The sequence below is a fragment of the Mytilus trossulus genome, chromosome 2, assembly GCF_036588685.1.
Source record: "Mytilus trossulus isolate FHL-02 chromosome 2, PNRI_Mtr1.1.1.hap1, whole genome shotgun sequence".
Classification (NCBI taxonomy): Eukaryota; Metazoa; Mollusca; class Bivalvia; order Mytilida; family Mytilidae; genus Mytilus; species Mytilus trossulus.
Window position 1 is genome coordinate 25,761,973 of NC_086374.1, and position 23,252 is coordinate 25,785,224.

Sequence of the window (23,252 nt, forward strand, 5' to 3'; positions counted from 1 at the left end):
TAGCTATACTTAAAATACTTTCTTTATTCTAATAAATGCATCATATTTATTGTGAACACTAAATATTAATATTTTACTCTTTCATACATAGCTATCAGATTTACACAAGAGAACCATTAGAAGAAGTACATCAGATTCTGTTCTAAGAAAGAAGGAAAAGATGGAGCCATTAGTCCGATGTCCTGTGATGACGTTATTGGGAACAGCTGAGACAGGTCCTACATCTCCTGTAGTACCCTCACAACCAGTGAAGAAAGATGGGTTCTTATCTAACCCACAGGCTCTTCAATCTTCCAGGAGACTCAGATTGATAGATTTTATAGGAAGAACTAGAGCTTTACAGAAGTGTATGATGGTAAGGCAAATACAGTCAAACCTGTTTAAGAGACCACTTGTATTGAGCAAAACCCTGTGTTCAAGAACCATTAATTTTAAGGCGTTTGTAATTGCATTTCATATAGATTTAACTTGTAAATTCAGAAATTATTGCGTGCATTTATTATTGCTTTTTTGTCATATTAGATGCAATAATTTCTGAATTTATAGTATTTAAAGACAACCTGTGTTATAAGACCACTTTTTGGTCTCACTTGAGTGGTCTATTAAAAGAGGTTTCACTGTACTTAAATAATTCTTAGAACGACTCATGTTCATCTCTGATTTTATGAAATTGAGACTGATTTGAATTGTTTAATAATTATATCACTATGTCATAGATATATGCACTCTGACTTCGATAGAATATTAAGTGAGAACTTTTGTGTGATAGTTACTAAGTTAGTTCATTCATACCTTTGCTATTGAGAACTGTCAGGGATTTTACTATTGAAAATGCTGTATTTACAAAAGAGATTGAAAATTTAAACACGCATATATGCATTTATATTTTACGCATAAAAAATTCGAGCAAATAACTGATTTTAATTTGGGTTTTGGTTTTGTTAGAGACAGACACTATATTTTATATGTATATTATTTTGCCAGGTTTGTACAGTAATCTGGATAGGATTGATTGTCTATAAATCAGGTCTGGTAGAACATTTAACTAATTCTACAATAGCCATTAATTATTCTATCAACCAAGCAAAACAAGATGGCGGTAAAGAGGAGTATTATGGGATGTCGTTTCCATGGGGATTCCTAGAGTCAGAAGAGATATCACCAGTCAATCATACTGAAGCAGAATTGTGGAAGGACTTGAATCATAAACATTGGCTAACTATGTTTGGTTATTACAATATAAGCCTTTATGGCAGGTAATTACTAAGTTAGAAAGAAATTGGTTGTCTGCATAAAACAAGTAGAAATATTTCACTTCCAAAGGGGAAAGCTTGCCACACAGTAGAATTACACAAAAATTTACTCTTGATAAGCTAAAAACTTAAATATGTTAAAAGTCTGTTCTGTTTGATTAAACTAATATGAAATATGTATCTGTGATACTAACTTCAACACTACAATCCTTTTATAAGTTCACTTTAGCTTAAGTGATGGATTGTTACTTGGTTAACCTCTAGTGATTCCATGCATTCATTGGACAAAAGGTGATGGGAACAAGTTGTGTCTGGTTGTCTTCTTAGCCATAAAGGTGGCTCCGGTGGCTAAATAAAAACATTGGATCAAAAAAGATTTTTGCCTACCTACTGTGGATTCGTTATTATTCATTGGATACCAATTTGGTGGAGATACATACAGATAAACTATGAAATAAAATGTTCAAAGAATGACACTTTTCTATAGGTTTGTATACAGATTTCAGCGCTACCATGAAATTAAATATCCACGAATATGTAAGTTTTCCTTAATCCACAAAAATTGGTACCCACAAAAATAAATGAATCCACAGTATCTGAAAAATTAAATAGAAAAAAGTAACTCATATCAAACTTATCAACATGTCATGATAAATTTAATTTGATCATTTTACATTAGTAAAATAGAAACTGATATAGGCATGCTGTTCTTTTTTTTTTAATATTTTTTCACACTGATCATCTTCCTGTTTCCAAATACTTAATTATTCCTTAAGACATAGAATGGATGTGTGAAACTTTTGTTACATTTTTTGGAGGAACTACAAATTAGACCTTCCTGCAATTTGTGACTAGGCTTCAAATTATCATGTTATTTTGTAGGAAGCATTTTCATACTGATGGCTTATCACCTTCCTGTTCTAAGGGGTCTTGGTGGCTGATTGGTCCAAGTAGTTACTACTGTAACCACTAACCAGTCAACACTGAGGTTGTGAGTGCACCCAATGAGTGTGAGTGCAACCCTGCTCATCAGATGCACTCGACTCCAATCTTAATTGACTAGGATTATCAGTTTTCCTACCAAAGATCAGTGGTTTTCTCTGGGCACTCTGGCTTCCTTCACCAATAAAAACTGGCCGCCAAGAAATAGCCCAAAAGCAGAGCTGAATTGTGGCGTTAAAACACCAAAATCAAAATCAAATCTTCCTATAATGTTTACACAATACTTACATATTTTAAAACTTCTTATCAGAACCCCATGACATTAGGTTTTAACATTCATATTTTTGTTATTATATTCCAGATACATCAGCATTATTCCATCAATCCATATATCTATGCTCATTAATCCACAAGAGGCCATACAGTTCAGACAGTCATTAGATGGTACACCAGAACAACAGAGTGCTAGAGGAGAGTTTTCAGCAAGTAATGACATGACAGAGGACGTCACAGTAGAAGGGGGAGACTTTCCACCACATTATATGTATGATTCAGAACATTTCAAACAGTTTTATCCAAAGTCACGGAGGGAATATGTGATAACTTTGTGTTTTGGAATTCTTAGCGTTGTTTGCATTTCATATTTTGTTGTAGCATTATATAACTGTATTTGTCCACGAAACTATGCCAAATGGCGACAAAAATGGAGCCGTAATGGGAGAAAAAGCCGTCATAGTGGATACATAAGACAGGTTAAAGCATCTGTACCAAAGATTCTTAAAGGACATGCTCAGGTAAATTTTGAATCTGTTGTTGTAAAGAATATCTAACAAAAAACAAATTGTGATAAGCTGTTCCACACTGTTTAGAATCAATTCATTTTAATCAGTAAGATGATAAGATCTGAGTTCAATGTTTGATGGTATAGATTTAAAGAAGGTCCTGTCAACAATTATATAGTTGATTAATATTTTTACTAGAGTTGATAGATTTTATTTTTTCAGTTCATTTTTCGTAACTTTATTATTTATAAAGTGTTTATTTTATGTCCATAGGAGATAGAATGCCTAGCTACAGATGGCCATTTCATTGTTAGTACTTGTCTGGGAGGAGAGTTACGTGTATGGGATTCTGTAACTGGAGAATGTGTCACTGTTATACTCAGGAAAAGGTAATATTAGTTGGATATATATGACATATGACAGCAAATTACTCATACAAATAAAAATAGCTGTTTTCTAATATTTCATCGAAGATGATCTTATATTAAAATATGTAAAAGTCATATAAATAAGTAAGACTGTTACATAATTTTGATACTTTTATTTTTAAGTTAAAAGTATACAACATTTAGTTATTATATAAACCAAGGTATATTTGATGTATGTTTTTTAGTGTAACACCACCGATGAAACGTAAACCATGTGTTGGACGTAATATTGAAGACAGTGATGCAGATCTGTATGCAGAGTACCATGGTGATGTAGGATCAGTATTTCCTGAGGATTTAAATACTGTTGGTCCAAGACAGAGAAGTTCCAGCAAACGTCAAAGTACCGAACCTCACAAGAAACTATTTACAAATCAGCCTGATTTATCAGGTTCAGTTAACACAAACTTTTCATCACTGTCAAATGATGACCACTTGTCTCTGACACCATCTCCTCAACCAAAAAATGCAGGGTTTGATTTTAGAGGACAATTTAATAGTATTTATACCAACCACCAACGATTCTTAGAAGAAAGTGGTGAGAGTGGTAACCTTGGGGATGGAGCTCAGACAAGCCAAAATGATGAATGGCGGTCAAGGAGCTGGAGTGCTGGTAAGTCTATATAGACATTATTAACAAAGAAGAAATTTATGTATTACTGAAAAATTATTACACCAGGGTTTTCGATATCACAAACTAGTCAAAACATTTACTAAATTTAATCATCGGTATAAAGACATCATTCGTAAATATAGCTCAACATGCAGACTTCTTATACGTTCAGGTATTTCACATCCAATTTTTTATGGAAATATTCTTTATAAAGCACAAAGGTGTCAGTATTCACCTCAGAAACTTACAAAACCTTTGAATAGACTTATTAAGAAGGGATATAATTACGATACTGTTGTCAAGTCATTAAAGATTGCATATTTTGGTGTTAATATTGAGTCACTGATAAGGTCTTTGCGTCAGAACTAAACACATTTATTCTAAAAACAGTTGTTGGCATGACAAGGGTTATGTTCTTCTCATATATGTTATGATGGTATGATACTAAACCCCTAACGGGAAGGATTGTGCCTGATGTTCATATGATGAAATCATAATCTTTCAGTCAGTTTAATTGAAGTCTGGAGCTGGCATGTCAGTTAACTGCTAGTAGTCTGTTGTTATTTATGTATTATTGTCATTTTGTTTATTTTCTTTGGTTACATCTTCTGACATCAGACTCCGACTTCTCTTGAACTGAATTTTAATGTGCATATTGTTATGCGTTTACTTTTCTACATTGGTTAGAGGTATAGGGGGAGGGTTGAGATCTCACAAACATGTTTAACCCCGCCGCATTTTTGCGCCTGTCCCAAGTCAGGAGCCTCTGGCCTTTGTTAGTCTTGTATTATTTTAATTTTAGTTTCTTGTGTACAATTTGGAAATTAGTATGGCGTTCATTATCACTGAACTAGTATATATTTGTTTAGGGGCCAGCTGAAGGACGCCTCCGGGTGCGGGAATTTCTCGCTACATTGAAGACCTGTTGGTGACCTTCTGCTGTTGTTTTTTGATTTGGTCGGGTTGTTGTCTCTTTGACACATTCCCAATTTCCATTCTCAATTTTATAATGAATTATTTGTGCTTCCACGATACTTTTTGACAGCACGAATGTATGACAACAATGTTCTCTTAAAAAGTAAAACTTGAATATATATAGATTAAGACTAAAGTCCTAAGAGTATTTTTATGATTGTTTCAAATTTATTTCAATTTGACCTTAACAGTAGAGCATACATAGATTATAAATTAAATGTCTAAGCAATAGCCATTGTTTGTTAAACAGGTGACCATCCAGCAACACTGCAGCATGATGCTTCCCTGTTTGATACTGGTTTCCAAGACAATCAAGCTCCTCCCATCTGGTGTCTGTCATTCTCAGATGGTCTTGTAGCAGCTGGCTGTGGAAATGGAAGAATTGAGGTGATTTACTGAGGTTTTTTTTCTAACAGAAATCTTTTTCCTAATTGTTTTAAGATCCAAGGTGCAGGTAGTGTTTTTGTTGTTAGTGAATATAAATAATTTTGTAGATACTTAATTTCCCAGGCAAACAAATCTTTTTATATAAAAAAAATTGTGTGGCAAAGTTATGTCAAAGGTATTAGAACAAACAAAACACTGTAGCAGTCAGGATCCTACTTCATCAAAATTATCTCCCCATTACGCCAGTTCATTTTCACAATCGTAGAAACTGAAGCCATTGTAGGGATGACGCGCAACCAATTTTGCTCTTGGAAACTGAGAAATTTATCCACATTGCACCATTACGATCCTTATATGTCAGTTGTATTTTCAAAGACAAATGTATCAACTAGCTAATGAGCATCAGTTAATAATCTTGTCTGCATTGATTCAGCTTAAAAGTATTGTCTGATCGGTTGTCAGGTGGAATTTTTGAAAATTCATAAACATTTTAAAAAATTCAAATTAAATATTTCGTGGAAGGGCAGACTAGATTTTTTTAGTGTATAAAGACTGTAAACTCTAGTTATCACACACACAAAAAATAGAATTTTTCGAAGATATGCATTTTCATCATCCAACTTGAAAGACTGTCGTCAAGTACTTTCAGTAAAAAAATACCTATACGAACACACCTTCTCTGTTTTTGTGACTCATTATATAGGTATTTCACTTGACCCATATATTCCATCTTTTAGTACTGTGACTTTTTTTGTGTTATAACTTCAACCTGCAGCTTTAATATATAAAAATGATAGAATCTGAAGCGAGACGATGTATGAAATATTCTTACTTTGTACGATATCAAGACAAAATACTCAACTCAAACACGCCCATACATAAAAAGGTGCACTCGATTTTCCCTTTTTGATACAATTCATACCCAATTTTTGGATTTTTTTCTTCAGTCACATAATCGAAAGGCAGACACGAAAATTACTGAACTAATAGATCGATATGTTTTCCGTCCGTGGTAATTTTTTTCAAAAAAATTGGAGGTTATGCATTTTTGTCATCCAACTTGAAAGATACCCATGTCGTCGACTTGATATCTAATTGTTCTGCTTAACTTAGAACTAGATAAATTGAAAACTTATGCAAATGGTGTTTTTAAAATAAAACGCCTCGTAATTGAGAAGAAAACTACAATTTTGTTTGTTTCTATTAAATTTAAAAAAATTTGTCACTATAGTAAACAATACAGTAATCATTTATCGCCTTCTCTAATAAAGAGCTTCGATTCTTTTGTTCTATTTCAACCTGGTTTCCGACTGGTAGGTCAAATAAAAATTCATGTTGGTTAATATAAAATAAACCAGAAGGTGTTTTAACGTATCATTCATGTATGAATATAGTTTCAAACTACAGATTCAAATTATGTTGTGTACAGATAATTATAATACTAGAACTAGACAAAAGGATTAGATGATATTTAAAAGTATGAGATATATAAATTTTGAACAGAGACATCCATTTTGATATGGACCCCTTTGAATTGTCAGAACAAGAGTATCATTTTCTCTTACATGTTCTATATAGAATTTAAAGAAACTTTAGATTATAAATAAGAATATATATAAATAAAATAATTTAACTGACATTTGTATTTTAGCTGTGGGATGGAGCATCTGGAACCCTTAAGAATATGTTTGGAGACAGTAGAGTAGGTGTAACATCTGTTTGTCTGGTGGGTAACAGGTCAGTATGTCTTAACTTTAGTGGAAAATGATAAACAGTTTTCTAAATTAAAATGAAAAATTTCTTTATGAGACAAGGGGACAAAATAAAATATAATTGCAGTGTAACATCAAACAATCTATAAAATTGAATTATTATTGATAAATAAACTTGATGTTAAAAAAAAATTTGAGACACTAGTGTATTCATTCACAGTAACTATGATAAGTACCAGTAGAACTAATATTGTCTTTTATTAGTTACTGTGAAAGTACTTTTATTCGTGGGGTATCAATTTTGGTGGTTTTTGTGGATGACTTTATCCACAAATTTAAGTGTCCAACGAAATAAAACAACCATTGTCCAAATCAAGACATGCAAAGATCCCCATCGCTAGGTTTGACTACTGATATGATCAAGAGAATATAGAATAACTCCAAATCTGAGAATATTTTAATAACAGTCACAGAACTACAACCGCATGCAGGATTATATAAATAAAGGAGATGTGGTTATACCCATTTAATTTTTTATAACCTAAACTGTACAACTTTTGATCTTTTAATTCTCATAAAAATATTTTTGATCGATAAGTAAGTAATCTGATCTTTAATCTGTTGATCACTTTATAATGGGTTAATTAGTGTTATCACTACAATTTACACAGGTCAATGTTTACTTTGCAATTTCCTTCAATCCAGACTATTTGTAAATTTCATTTCTGAAGGCTTTAATTTTTCCATTTTTTTTTTTAGAAAACTAAAATCCATGAATTTAAAAACCCACGAACATGTAAATATTGCTCAAACCACGAAAATTGATACCCAAAAATTAAAGTACTTTCACAGTATTACAGTTGGACTGAAGCTGTTCCTACAATCTTATACTGCTGTTGCATATAACTTCTTGTACATTTTGACTGAATATACAAATATTGATTTCAGGGTTGTTGCTGCCAGATTAAATGGAACAATAGATTTTATAGACTTAGAGACATTCCACAATCCTGCTTTCACTTCTACATCTACACCTAACACAACTTTTACCAAAGGTATATATAACTAGAATCATTACTTCATTGATGAAGACGTAAAAGACAAACAAAAAACATCCGTTTTGCAAAATGTACATTTTTGTCATCCCCCCCCCCCCAAAAAAAAAACGTAGAAATTGATAATACTATCTTGACTGGACTTACACCTTTTTGTATAAGTAGATACAGTCAAATTTAAAATATTAAAATATTGGTAAAACCTATTTTTTTCATGCCATTAAAATCAAGCTACTGTGTTTAGGGTGGCTGTAAGTATTATTTGAAAATGAAATTTGAACAGTGCTCATAAAAAAAAGCATAAGAAGATTGTATCTTTATAATGTATGGATAAATAATTAATTCATTTCACATATACCTTCATAAAATGATTTGCTTGATAGGTCATAGTAGGCAGTATAGTCAAGCCAAAGTGAAAGTAGAAAGTTTACAGCGACGAGATGAAATCATTCATATGACATTAATGAAGAGTACTAAGGCTCATCAACAACAAATTGTATCATTACAGTATGCAGGGACATGTAGAAAAATTATATCAGCTAGCCAAGATCATACCCTTAAGGTGAGTCGAAAGATTTCATCAAAATAGTATTTACTAGTCAATACTAAAAAAATTAAAAGTGGCAAAAAAGATGCCAGCATTAAATATTTTATTGTATCTCCCAATTTTTATAAAAGTGAACAGCCAAGGCAGCTATATTATATTTGTAGAATATTGTTTAGTATACAGGTCAGTCTAACATTATTCATTATACCCCCGCTTTAAAAAAAGGGGGGTATACTGTTTTACCTCTGTCTGTCCTTTTCGTCGCATTTTTCTCAGGAACTACAATACAAGGATTTCTGAAATTTGGTTTCAGGATTTATCTAAGTCAGCTATACCGTGTGATGCGTTTTCAGATTGATCACTTGACAACTTCCTGTTTACCGAACACTTGTATGATTTTACACATGATAGCCAAGTTGAAAATTTTCGTCACATTTTTCTCAGGAACTACAATACAAGGATTTCTGAAATTTGGTTTTAGGATTTATATAAGTCAGCTATACAGTGTGATGCGTTTTCAGATTCATCACTCAACAACTTCCTGTTTTCAAACACTTGCATATTTTTACACTATTTATATTATCCACTTGCGGCGGGGGTATCATCACTGAGCAGTAGCTCGCAGTTTCACTTGTTTGATCTGGAACCCCTTTTTGATTATAATTTGATCAAGTGTTAGTCTCTAAATCAGACATATATAGTTAAGCTTTTATCTCAAACTTCAAACATTTAAATAAGATAAAAGCTATTCATTTCAGTGTGTTGACTGTTGTTGAGATATTTGAATTAACCAATTTGTATTTAATTTGCAGGTTTTCCAGATAGATGATGCTTTCTGTTTGTATACACTACATGGACATTCTGCTAAAATTACAGTATTGTATATTGATAAGGTAAGCTTGTCTTTCTTATTTATGTTGATCTTTCATATTTGCATTCCTGTTTTAGTCTTTAGGATTGAGGAATTTTAAAACCTGACACAATTATTTGAGTACTAAGAGTTTTTCTAGTACAATAGTCATCTGTTGTTTTTTTTTATTCAACATATATTTCGAAAGTATTAACTCCTATATAGAAGGTGCAGGTTTTTAAACAGTTATCGTCAATTGACATTAAATTTAGAAATATATACATGCATTATATTGATCCAGCAACAACCTGGGTGACTAAGGTCTTCATTTTGAACAGCTCTCCTAGCAAGCCAAATGTAACTTTCTTATTAGAAATTACTTTGCAGTTTTTTTCAACAAATATTATAGTTTGCCAATATTATAAGTATTCATCATTTAATAACTGTATCAATCAATCTTTCAGTTTTTCAATCAAAACTTAAATTGTATAATCAAATAATAAAAAAAATGATTACATTTGCGTTGTTTGTATAGGTGCCACCATTTTATGCTGCCAGTGGTGATGCTGATGGAATAGTCAGACTATGGGACCTTCAGGCCGGCACCTGTCTGCATAAGGTTAAGGGTCATGATGGAGCTGTTGTGTCCATTAATAGTACAGATAAATGTGTAGTTAGTTCAGGATTGGATGATAAACTATGTATCTGGGACAGGAAAAAGGGCTGCATATTACATTCTCTAGACCTTGTAAGTATTGCAGCTTTCAGGCTGCATGCTTTTGTAGAGTTAACAGTTCTGATCTTGAATCATACCTAATAAAAAACATTATATGAATTACAAGTCAGATTTAATAATTGATTGCTGTATTAAATTGTGTATAAAAAAAATTGAGAATCGAAAATAGGGAATGAGTCTAAGAAAAACAATCCATCCGTAGAGCAGACACCAGCCAAAGGCCACCAATGGGTCTTCAATGCAGTGAGTAACTCCCGTGCTCGAAGGCATCCTTCAGCTGGCCCTTAAACAAATATGTTTACTATACTAGTTCAGTGATAATGGACGTCATACTAAACTCTGAATTCTAATATGACATGCTTCTTAAGCTTTGTAAACAACACTGTGATAAAGTTCTTAATAAAATATACTTAGCTCAGATTCATAGATATACATAATAATGGCTGTTACAATTTACTTCCCACGTAAATCTACATGTATTGGAACCTATTTGTAGACCCTTTGCCGATTTTATTGTTTTAAAAAGTGCTATTAAAAAAGACAAAATAACTTTTATTTATATTCGTATGCATAATAAAAAGAAGTAATGCACAAGAGCTTCGGAATCAACAAAATAAGAATTAAATAAAATTCCGCAAAAGTCTATTAAACTTTTTTGCGCATTTAAGTCATTTCAAAACATGACGTCATACAAATGAAACCGCTAAAGTAAAAAGTTTTCTGTTATGTGAACTATCAGAATTCGTATGATATTGTATTAAACGAACTGATGTTTGAGGTAGGTTTTGTTTTATTTTCTATTCTATTGCTTTATTCACATATTTACTCATTTCAACATGGCGGCTCCTTAGTTACAAAATGTCAACTTAGAATTTGACGGAAGCTTACGAGAAAAACATTTAAATTAAAAATGGCAAATGTTAGGTTTAAGAATTTTAAGAATTAAAAAGTTTTTTTCTACTAGTTATATATTCACGAAATAACATTCGCAAGCTACATATTTATAAAGATATTTGAGCTTTATCTAACAGGGAGTAAAAAAGAACAGCCACATACACAGCATACCCACCCTGGCTTCGTTTTTTTTGTGATTGTATTTGTCCTATTAGAATCGTAATAATTCATGGAAGCCATAGATTGTTGGAAATTTACACATGGCCTGGGCCGTGATATTTGTTGATTTTATCCCTTGCTAACACTCAGGATAAAATTTGAATATCACGGCCCAGGCCATGTGTAAATTTCCAACAATCTATGGCTTCCATGAATTATTTCTTAATTATACGGAAGAAACTAAAATTAATAATCATAAAAGACTAAAAAAAAGCCAGAGGCTCCTGACATGGGAACAGCACAAAAATGCAGCAGGGTTAAACATGTTTTTCGAGAAGCATATTTATTTGAAAAGCTAAAGACTATAAAGATCAGACCCTGTACAAATAGGTATTTTGTAAAGTAAATATAAAAGATTAATAAAGAAAGTAATGAATTTGAGTTTCTTTTGTAGCTGTAAACATTTATTATTTGATGAATAATTTTAAAGTTATGATATTGTTTAATGAACACTACATTGTGGGTGTTTAGAATGAATAATGTTTGATATTTCTGCTTTATTATATAATGTATGATATTTTAATTTTAACTTAGTTACTGCTGTTTACAGGACCCTTGTGGTAATAATTGTTTGTCATTGCTGTCCAAAGATTTACTGGTTACTGGTGGACAGGTCAGTATATTTATTGATACAGATTTCCTACATACTAGAGACCATCTGCTTTTTAAATGTGTTTTGATGAAATCTGTAAATCTCATTATAATTCAGAATTAAAAAAAAAAATCCTACATAATAATTAGATAATCAGTTGTATTTCTTTTTTCATTTGCACTTGAATGTATTGTATAATGTATTATTAAACAGAGTTACTATATTTCAGGGGTGTATCCACTTATTAGATATAGTTAAAGGACAGATTATAAAGACAATCAATTTAGGTGACAATACAGACAAATTGGCCTTTGTCCATCAGATAAAAGTGGTCGAGAGTACAGTGATAGTTTGTGATTACGCTAGTGATATGAAAGTTATCCATTTCCCAACTGTGCTTGAAAAAGTAGAGTAGTTCGGAGATAGGGCTGAAAAAGCTCTTGATTTATTTGAGACCATGCTGTCTACAGGATATTAATTATAGAACTTAAGAAAAAATGTATGAACAGGTTGGTTACAGAAAAAGGGAATAGATAATTATAATACGATGCATTGAAAGAATATTAAAAAAACATGGATGACTTGAGTGGTTAAGAAACAAAGACCATTTATTGTGTATTGTTCTGTTAGTTAACTTTTGTTTTAAAAATTGTGTATACATATTTCATTTAATTCATTTAATACATATAGGACTGAATCACACAACATTGAGAAAATCATTTATACACACTAACATTTAAAGCATACTGTTTTAGGCAGCAATTAAATTATGGTTCAATTGTGATATGATGTAAACACTTTATTAGAGGGTTATACCAGAAAAAAATAAAGAGGAAATAGGTAGGAAGGCATTTTGTCATGAATCCACCAACCAATGAATTAAATATTCAAAAGTAAAATCAACTAGCCTTTATGTTTTAATGGAATTACCTAGATAGACAATGACCCAGTGACTTAATCAAGATTTTATATGGTTTTGATCCGGTCATTGAAGAAATATTTAAAAAATGTTTGAGAAAGGATTATTTCATAAATCATTATGAATGATATTAGAGGGCATTGCAGTATAAAAGATGAATGCTAGGATGCAACAAATATAGGCCATTATCATAAATTTTAATTCATGATCATGTAAAATAACCTTCATCAAAGTCATACATTTATTTATTGAGAAAGACTTAATTTCAGATTTAATTATGATATGAAGAAGCACTGCCATGATCATATGATGAAAAAATTATGACTTATTTGCATAGTATCAATATTTGTTATGATCTCATGATTATAAATTGTTTTCATACATGTGATAAAGTTAAAGTTGTTTTGCATAAGATTGAAAAGAGCTTGTAATTTATGTTAACTGTATTTTTCTTATAATCAAACTATTTATTGTTTCTATTTTCTACTTTTATACTAGCATGGTCATAATGGAATAAAGAAGACAATGTTTGAATTTATTTGAGAAATCTTATCATGTGATATGGAATATTGTATTGTATACAAATGTTAATGCCAAATTTATTTAATTCATATAAAATGTTTTTATTTAACCTCTGACAGAAAATATGATAAATTTTTATTTCTCTAATTTATGGTCTATTGTCTTTAATATTTTGAAAACTAGTGTTGGAACAAAGGAACAAATATGTCATCTAGATCATTTAACCTTATTGTACTGGAGTAATATTCCGGTGAATTTTGAGTTTGTATTTATTTATAAGCATGAGTGCAGCAATCGGTATATGAATGAATGTCTTCATTATTTGCAGTAAAAGTGTATTCATTTTAATGTTTGTGATACATTGTACATTCAGAGCTTTTCTCAACCAAATTGGTATTGAAATTTTATTATAACTTTCGTCAACTATCCTGAATTTCTACCAAACTTGAACAGAAGCTTGTTTATGTTCATAAGAGTATCCAGAAGTAAATTTTGTTAAAAAAGAATCCTGTTTATCTGTATTTAACTTATAAACAGACATAGTTTTACTTCCAGTTAACATTATATAGTCTGCTGTTATATTTTTAAAACATTTGTTAGACTCATAAACCATCCTGGATTTTTACCAAACTTTGAATGAAGCTTCTTACAATCAAAAGATTGTACTGTGGATTCAATGTTATTCGTTGGATACCAATATTCATGGATTTCGTGGGTACAGGTGAAACACAAATTTGAATGTTAAAAAAAATCCAAATTTCTATAAAGTTGTATCTAGACTTTGGCAGAACCATGAAATCACATATCCACAAGAATGCAAGGTTTACGCAATCCACAAAAATTGGTACCCATGAAAATAAATGAATTCTTAGTATCTAGAGAAAAATTTTCAATAATGTTTTTACCATTTTTGTTGAGTCTGTAACTAACAGCAAAAGAAGCGAGACACTGGGTTCCCTGGAACCCTTAGGAAGTTTTTAGTACTAATGGGCCTGCCTCTCATGGTTTTGACAGGATAATATAGGTATGAAATTGTTGTTTACCTTGCTTTCAGTTTTAGTTTTGAATGATCATACTTTTGAGTTCTATGGGCCTTCATCAATTTCCCTTTTTTTTTTTAATAGGACCTAGCAAATTGTTCAATCTGCAGAAGACCTATAGTAATCAGCTTGTCTGTGTATCCGTCCATCACAAAACACAATGACATTTGGTGAACACATTTCTTCTGAGAATTAAAGAATTTATTTGCCTAGCTTCATGTCAATATTGTCTTATAAATGTTATCTAAAATGTTGAATAAATCATGCGGCAAATAAGACTACTAATTACCTAATTTTGACTACATAGTATATAACTTTTCAATTGACTACTTAAGGTGGTACCTAACACTACAGGGAGACAACTCTGTAAAATCAGCTAAACGTTTTAATTACGTTGTGTTGTTAAGGGGAAATTAAGCTTCTCAATGATCAAAATTAGAGTTTGCCAAACTGCTATATAAGCAGTGTATTTTTTCTGATAAAACGGTTGGTTCAAATTTTTTTTAAATTTTATATTTTTGTCAAAGGATCAAAGTAAATACTTTGTCAAAATTTCAAGAAAATTAAACGAGCCAAATTAATTTTAGTTAAAGTGTTGGGTACCACCTTAATAGTCCAGGAAGAGCAATTAGAAAAGGTAAATTTGAGCTTACAATTGGTCCAATTTTTGGGAACAAATTAATTGTTTTCCAATGATTTTTGTTTGTGTATAGATAAAAATGGAGTTCCCCCTCAAATTGTGCAAATTCAATGTTTGATTTGACCTCTTTTTATTTGTATTTGCTCTTACTTGAACAAGTACCATAATGACATACCAGAAAAGTTAACTGTCAAATATTATATACTCTGGAATCAAAAGTTGGTATTATAAGAAAATAGTCAATTTAAACCAACTTTTACCATAGTAATGTTGATCTAATAAATAACTTGAAAACCATCTGGCTCCAAGTAATTACAGTAAAATACAAGTTTTTGTTTTTGTCAGATTGTAAACAAAATTGTATGTGCATATCTCTGTTAATTTTTTCAAGAACATTATTTTTAAAGGTCATTCTACTTAAAAATGTTAATAGATATTTTTCTGAAGTGTATACAATTAAACTGCAAGATACAATGGATCACTTGATGTATTAGATAGAAACATGTTTCAGTTTATAGCAATCTATTTTCATTCTTTCAATTTTGTATGTAAAATGTTTGTTTGTTTTTAATTTTTTTTTATTGTAAATGCAATAAATGCAATTTTTATAATTTATGTATGAAGTGTTGAAAAAATGGAAAAAATAAAAATATCTTGGAGTACTGTATCTTGTTTTTGAATCATTGTTGGTCTTCAGCCCATTGCAATTAAAGAGTGAGTTAGTAGACAATGGTCTATGAACTTGGTTCACAAACAATTTAATGAACTAATACTTACTGTGGTATTGATTTTTGTTTGTAGAAGTTCAAACACTTGTTTTACTCCTGTAATTTTGAATTTGTTTTTGTATACCCCTTTAAGCTATATCTGAAGTTGTTCCAAAATAAGTGCTGATCATCTTTTTAAAGCAGTTATGTCCCTTTGAAATATAAACTTTGCATTGTAAGCACTCTGAAGAATTTATCACAAGGTAAATAGCACTAATATCAAATATTCAAAAAGGATAGGCATAACTATTGAATAACTTATTTTATTGCATAGCAATATAATATTTCCCAAAGAAAGTAACCAAAAGTTAGCGTGCAATAAATATTCAAAATTTATGACGTCATCAACCACAAAGTCTTAGTTTAAACCCATTTTTACCTTCAAATATTATGTTGCTCTACAATAAAAGGGTTATTGCATAAATATTGGGGAATATTGTCCCTCATAGAACATATATTGCACTCACAAGCCCGTGCAATATAAAATTCTACTCTGAAACAATATTCCCCAATATTCATGCAATATCCCTATAGTATTCAATGATTTTTTTAAAGATCCAAGAATCAAGTATCTTTGTATTTGAAACATAGCATGTGCAAGAAATTTAAACTGATAGTATTCAGCTCTTTTTTGTATATATCTCAAACAAATAATGAAAAAGATTTAAATGAAAGATATTTTATTGATAAAGAAAAATTAATTACCAGTTTATATTACAATAAAAACCAACAGAACAGGTTTTAGTCATATATATGCAGGTTTGGTACATAAGAATTTTAATCACAATTGGACAGTGATCATATCTGTATAGAGTTTCAAAACTTTCAAAAAGGTGTTTTTTTGAGACTGTCTGAAAGCTTATTAAAAATTTTGTACCACATTAAATAAAAACAATAAATCATATCAAAATACATGAATATTTAAATAAATTCAGACTATTCAATGTGTTTTATCGGATACAATCTTATTAATTTGATATTGTTTGAAATACATTTATCAATGCATACATATTAACAAGGGAAGGATAGACAATGGTATACCATAATTTTACCTGAAAAAACCAGGTTAGAATATGTAAGAAAACAAACAAAACAACATACAAGAATATGAAAACTACACATATATATATATATATATATATATGTAGGACTCTAAAGTGCAATGGTCTACGCTAAAGTATGATGGTGTCTCAAGCTAAAGTGCGATGGTATAACACGCTAAAGTATGATGGAACAAAAGAGAAAGATTCAAGGGCACTAATGTTAAAAACAAGCCTTCTTGCAAAATCTAGTTTGCTATGATATAACATATAATGCGATAGGCTTTTACATTAAAGGTCTTCTATGAAGAAATTTAGAAGACTGACCTAGAAATAACTGCTAAAAAAGTTATTTAGGTGTCACAAAATACCATATATCCTTTAAAATGAATGTTTAACAATTCAGGCGTATTGGATTGATTTTTGGTTGCTTAACGTTCAGTGGCAAATATTCATGCATGTTCAGGACGAGGGGCGTATTGGGTAATTGATGTAGCTTGCCGTTTACACAGCCTATTAATGTAAACACATTCCCTTAAAGTTGTCAGTTGCAAATAAAAAATTCTGTCATTGTTGGAATAAATAAAATTTATTTGGACAAGCTAAATGCTAGAGAAAGGGGTTGTTTCATCTTTTTTAGTATCTAGTATTAATACATGTTCAGGGTTCTTGCTAGGAATTTTTGAAGGCGAGTCCAGGGACTCGTCTCTTTTGGCTGTGGTGAGTCCAACAACAAGAAGAATATATTTTGTTGCAATATAATGAAATATTTTAGTCTCCATGGCCTAACAGAGCAATGAAATGACATTAAATTCAGATTACTTTTAAACTTTTGCTATAAAATGATGATATTTGTGTTTAACAGTGTTCAGTTTATACAAAATATTTCAATCTTAATGCATCTGTGGACTCACCAGTTTTGAAAATGGTGAGTCCAGACAGATTTTGATGGGTCCAGGACTCGTGGAGGATTCGCTTTAGCGAGAACCCTGATGTTATATTTTACTACAATGTACACACTGATGGACAATTTATGATTTACGCTTGAACACGCATACCTTTATTTTACCGATGTTTATATTCTTCAATAAAAATGACAACATTTTAATGTAAACGTTAACATTAATATGCATCTGTTTGCTTCCAATATTTATTTCATCTTGTGGCATGTTCATTTTTGGTTTGTATAAACGACTGTTACCGTCATAATCCAACTACGTTTCGTACGTATATACTTTCGCGGACCATCACACTTTAGCGTGTGTAGCCATTGCACTTTAGCGATTCGTACGTATATACTTTGGCGGACCATCACACTGTAGCGTGTGTAGCCATCGCACTTTAGCGTGACCATCATACTTTAGTGTCCCCATCGCACTTTAGAGTCCTACATACATATATATATATATTTATATACACAAAACAATGAACTTAAATTCTAACAATAAAAATCGGTAAAATATAAACATAAAAATTTATTAAAATTTCAACAAAGAAAACAGAGTAAAATTAAACAAAACAACAGACTGAAAACTTAAAAATAAACATTGCAGCAGAATATACACATCAGACTAGAATATAAACAACAAAACAAATCGATGGACTAGAATATAAACAATACTGTTCAATTTAATAATATTAACAGAACAATGCACTAGAATCTTAAAACAAATAAACTGAACAAAATATAAATAGAACAATAGACTAGATTCTTAGCAAAATAAGTTAACAATGTGTTCATGACACACAAATGCCCCAGCTTGTAAATATGCTGGACTTCAATAGATGTATTATTGAAGTTTGTATTTCATGACATTGGTTTCTTTCTATATGTTGTCATTCGAGATTGCTCTAGGGTTTGAGTGCACTCATTGTTAAATAATGAGGTTACTCTAGAATGGTGACGGTGACGTGACGCCATCCAAAGGAGTAGGTCCGGTAAGGGCCGATTTTGGCCCCAAATTTAAGGTTCAACAAACAAAATATGTTGGACCGTTTTTAAACACTTAAGTGTCTATTTCAATTGATTCAATTACTTTATGTGAAAGATTTTATCTGATTAAGTCATTAAAAACACTCCGAATCAAGCTTAAATATGAAAAATCTATCAAATTGTCACTATTCAGATGGTTTTTGTCAAAAATGAAAGTGGCCGCATCCACGTTCATCCTCAACCTTTATATATGTTATGTATCATCATCAAATACAACTTACATTTCAATATTATGAATGAAAACGAATGCGGCCACTTTCATTTAAGACAGAAATGCTAAAATTGTGAAGATTTCAGTAATTTAGCATGACTTAATGATGTTAGTACCTGATATATGTGCATTGTATTGTCAAAAACAACCCAAATTTGTGTAGCAGAAGTATTCCACTTTCCAATAAATAGCTAAAAGGTTACATTTTCTCAATTTTGTAAAACTGCTATATTTTGGGGCCTAAAAGGGGTCTTACTGAACCTACTCCTTTGACCTTTGATCAGTGTTTGGTGGTAATATATGCATTGTGTATAAGTTTTATAACTTTTAAGCAAACTAAAGTTTAAAAAACAGAAACAAATTGCAGGATGTACATATTGACAAGGGTCCTTTGCCTAGTGGCAAGGGCTTATAAATAAAATCCTCACTGAAATCGTACACCAAACGATTACACTTTATATGATTGGTATATTCTATAATTCTAGGTTTTTTAACCCACAGTATTATTTTTTCTTAATAAATACCTCTGCAATTTTCTGTTCATTATAATATATTTCTTCCCCAGAAAATGACTTTGATTGTATATAGCATTCAGATTAATAATTCTATTTTTCTGTTCTGAAATAAGACTGTAATATTATGTGACTTCAAGGTTCTACTTATATTATTTGAAATGTTTTATTGCATAATATTAAACTATTTGACAGCTCATTTTTTTTAAATGTGTAACTAAAGAATCACGTCAGAGAAACCTTTTTAAAAAAAAAAGATACTTAAAATAACCAAGCATCTTTGTTTGGGCTGCAGGATATCAAATACATTCACATCTTTTGAGTGTACCCTAGTAAACCTGGACTTCTAACAACATTAAAGGGAAAATTCGCGATTTTTTACTTATGGTTTAAATATGTTCATTATGACAAAATATATATATTCACAAAGTTTTATCGCTATATGTCCAGTAATAAAGGAGAAATTCAACAATTAATTAAAAATTATTAACTACTTCCTGTAGGTCGTGACGTTTTCTCCTGGTTTTTGCATGCCGGGATTTAAAATACAATCAGTAAAAGTCTTTGTTTTTAATGATATTTAAACTTAAGCGTAAGCGCGCAGATGACTTATGGTTTATCTAATAAACATCAGATAATAAGAAGATAAGACGCACAGACGTGCAATTGTACACATTCATGAGATAAATTTTCTATGTTAAACGTATATATTCGAATTATTTTTGTAGACAACCAAAAAAGTTATAAATTTATTAATTAATGCATTTTCGGACTGATATATGAGATGAACAAATTAAAGTACAATAATCTGTAAAGACAATATGTTGGTGTACTCTTATTGACCTTTTACTATCTCTGCTATGACTAGATTTATACGATGTGTGTATTCACGGTTCTGTGGCAAATTGAATACTCGTAGATGGCTTGTTGAAAGGTAAATTGTTATTTGCACTTCGGTATTTAACCACGCCTCTAGGGCACACCTTGCCAGGTGTGACTGTCTATTCGGAGCAGTGGATTATAAAACAAGGGAGCATTCAATATACACATCTATAATACTAATTCAAGTTTGTGACAAATAAAAATAGATTGCCGTGGAATTATTAAATTATATTTGCTGTATCATTTATTTCAATTCAAATAAATTAATTTACTAAGTAATAAACAATTTTCGGTTAAAGATGAGGATGAGGATTTGACCTATTCTATAAAACACATTTATTAGTTAACTACATTCGAGACCAAAGGATATTAACTTAAATGATTCAATTAACTTTACTCACATATTACTTATATTTCTATCTTATGATTTTTGCGTGCTTGTTTTTATAGAACAGTTTATATATGGTCCAAAAATTTATCATAAAATCATAACTAAAAATGTCTTGTTCGGAGAATGATAGTACTATAACAATGGTTCCAGTCAGTCAAAAGAGTCAGATTTTGACGAGTATGGTCATTTTGCGTACGCACTAGAGCCAGAGTATACCGAAGAAGAGCTCCATGAAATGGAAGCTGCAGAAAGTTCCCGAAATCAAGATATCCTTAGCAACCATCGCTAGTTTTTAAAACACAGATTGGTGTTCGTGTACTAAATGCATACTTATGCCGTTATTAACGGAATGTCTTTGTTGCCACGAATTTACTCTCTTTGATGGTAATTTTGAATTGGGTGAATGCATTAGTAACAGCATCGATTTCAGAACAGTTTGTTTGAACCCGGTTGTTCTTGAAACTAAATATATAAGTTTTTTTTAAGTACAATCGTATTCATATTATACATTTTAAATGAATGAACAAATATTAAACCTATCTGTTTATTGTTTTCCGCCCATGTCTGCTCATCGCCAGAAAAAAATTTGTCGCACGAAAAAATGGTGTTAATTCCAGAGTCAAAATTTAAAGAACTTATTTTCCATGTTTTCTGGTATTGTTCGAAAGAGAATTGACCTAACAGAAGAATTACTATCTTAGGCTGTCAGTAACACATGTAGAGCAGTGGGTCGTTGTTGGACATGTAAATCTTATAAAGTGTATCATCTGTTAAATTTGCAGGTCACTGAAAGGGGAAGTTTCATACGGAAGTAGGTTTTGAGATTGATTTTTTTTAATATCCAGTGACACATATTACATGTGTAGTCTTGAACGTTTGATACATCATTTACTCTCAAATTGCAAAAAAAGAAAACTTCCACTTGTATTTATAGTATTTGTTGAAATAGTCCTCGTCTCACAACGTATAATACTTATCTATTTGACCAACGATGTTCAAAAACAAAAGACAACGAATTTTATGTCATCCTTCCCTATTTTTAAATGTAACTTATAAGGCTGTTCAACTGGCAAGAATACCGCTAAAGCGGACAAGCAGTTTATTCTTTAAATTGCTATCATATCACGGCAAGAAAGAAAATAAATCCCGAAATTGATTTGTAACTTTAATACTCAATAGTTTTCCTAGAAAATACTCACACCCCTTTGGGATTATTAGTGTACGTCCAGTTGCATATATTTTACATGAATGTCGGAACAATTGTGATGATGACGAATTTATTCCTTTATTCGAGAACAATTTAATTGATATATAAAACTGGGATTTTACTATGTTCATAACTTCGATGAACCAAAGCAAGATATATATCGACCTGTATTGTAATCAAACTGGTTCTCTTCTTCTTCTTCTTTTGGTATACAATATAGTCTGATACATGTATATATGTTAAATTGCACTATAGTTCCGTAACTTTCTATCCAGGCGCGTATAAGCCAACATCGACAAGTGCGTACATTTTTTAAATCAATATTTTTGGTATGTTCCAGTCTGTCCTTCACTATTGACAAATTACATTTTCCCAAATTAACCCTCGGAAAAAATATGTATATAGATTTTTATTTCTTCAAATCTTTTTTTTTCTGGTATTTTTTATATTTTCATAAATTATATTCTTTACACCAGAAATGTTATTTATAAACAAGCGTACGAGTTAAGTTATTGGCATCATATCACTTTCGGACACACAAGACAGATCTGATGTGTATTATACACCTGATAGTTCAAAATGGAAAGTTATAAGTCTGCCGTGTACACTGATCAATACCTACAGAAGTGAAACGATGCATGAACTTGCAAGCCCGACAGGAAATCGCTTGAATACCTTGATGTGTCACCTGAGTCCTCACACCCCTCACAATACCTTTGGGAGTAATACCTTTAGCGATGCTGGTGATCAGATGAGGAGAGATCCGAATTTATTTGAATAAAGTTTATTACTTTAAAGAATTATGAACGAATTAGATTTTTGAAAACAATTTTCACGGAACACTTATTTATTATTTGAACTTTGATTTTTTAACTAATTCCAATATTAACAGTTTAAAAATAACAGATATATAATAATGGTCATTTAAAAAAAAAATAAGAACATTTTCCGTATCAAGTTTACAGTTAGTCAGATAAAACAATCGTACGATTGACAAGATATCGACACGCAATTACGACTACATCGGTTACTGTAGTTTTGGTCCTTTGTGTTTTATAGACATATCGTGATTATAATCGTAGAAGATTACAAAATGGCGGAGCGTAGAAAATTGATACTCAAAATTTAAAATCGATGTTGATC

At 31.0% G+C, this 23,252-nt stretch overlaps 1 protein-coding gene across 1 annotated transcript in view; it reads left to right on the forward strand.

The window, feature by feature from the left end:
• The window catches only part of LOC134706842 (sterol regulatory element-binding protein cleavage-activating protein-like), a 31,377-nt gene extending 15,614 nt beyond the window's left edge, over positions 1 to 15,763 (forward strand). The window contains exons 13-25 of the mRNA XM_063566152.1: positions 92 to 355; positions 985 to 1,256; positions 2,557 to 2,989; positions 3,251 to 3,366; positions 3,591 to 4,018; positions 5,244 to 5,380; positions 7,032 to 7,117; positions 8,041 to 8,147; positions 8,531 to 8,709; positions 9,507 to 9,587; positions 10,080 to 10,292; positions 11,944 to 12,006; positions 12,215 to 15,763. Of these exons, the coding sequence (XP_063422222.1) occupies positions 92 to 355; positions 985 to 1,256; positions 2,557 to 2,989; positions 3,251 to 3,366; positions 3,591 to 4,018; positions 5,244 to 5,380; positions 7,032 to 7,117; positions 8,041 to 8,147; positions 8,531 to 8,709; positions 9,507 to 9,587; positions 10,080 to 10,292; positions 11,944 to 12,006; positions 12,215 to 12,400 (2,565 nt within the window). The 3' untranslated portion in view covers positions 12,401 to 15,763. The remainder of the gene's footprint in view (positions 1 to 91; positions 356 to 984; positions 1,257 to 2,556; positions 2,990 to 3,250; positions 3,367 to 3,590; positions 4,019 to 5,243; positions 5,381 to 7,031; positions 7,118 to 8,040; positions 8,148 to 8,530; positions 8,710 to 9,506; positions 9,588 to 10,079; positions 10,293 to 11,943; positions 12,007 to 12,214) is intronic.
• The last annotated feature ends 7,489 nt before the right edge of the window (positions 15,764 to 23,252 follow it).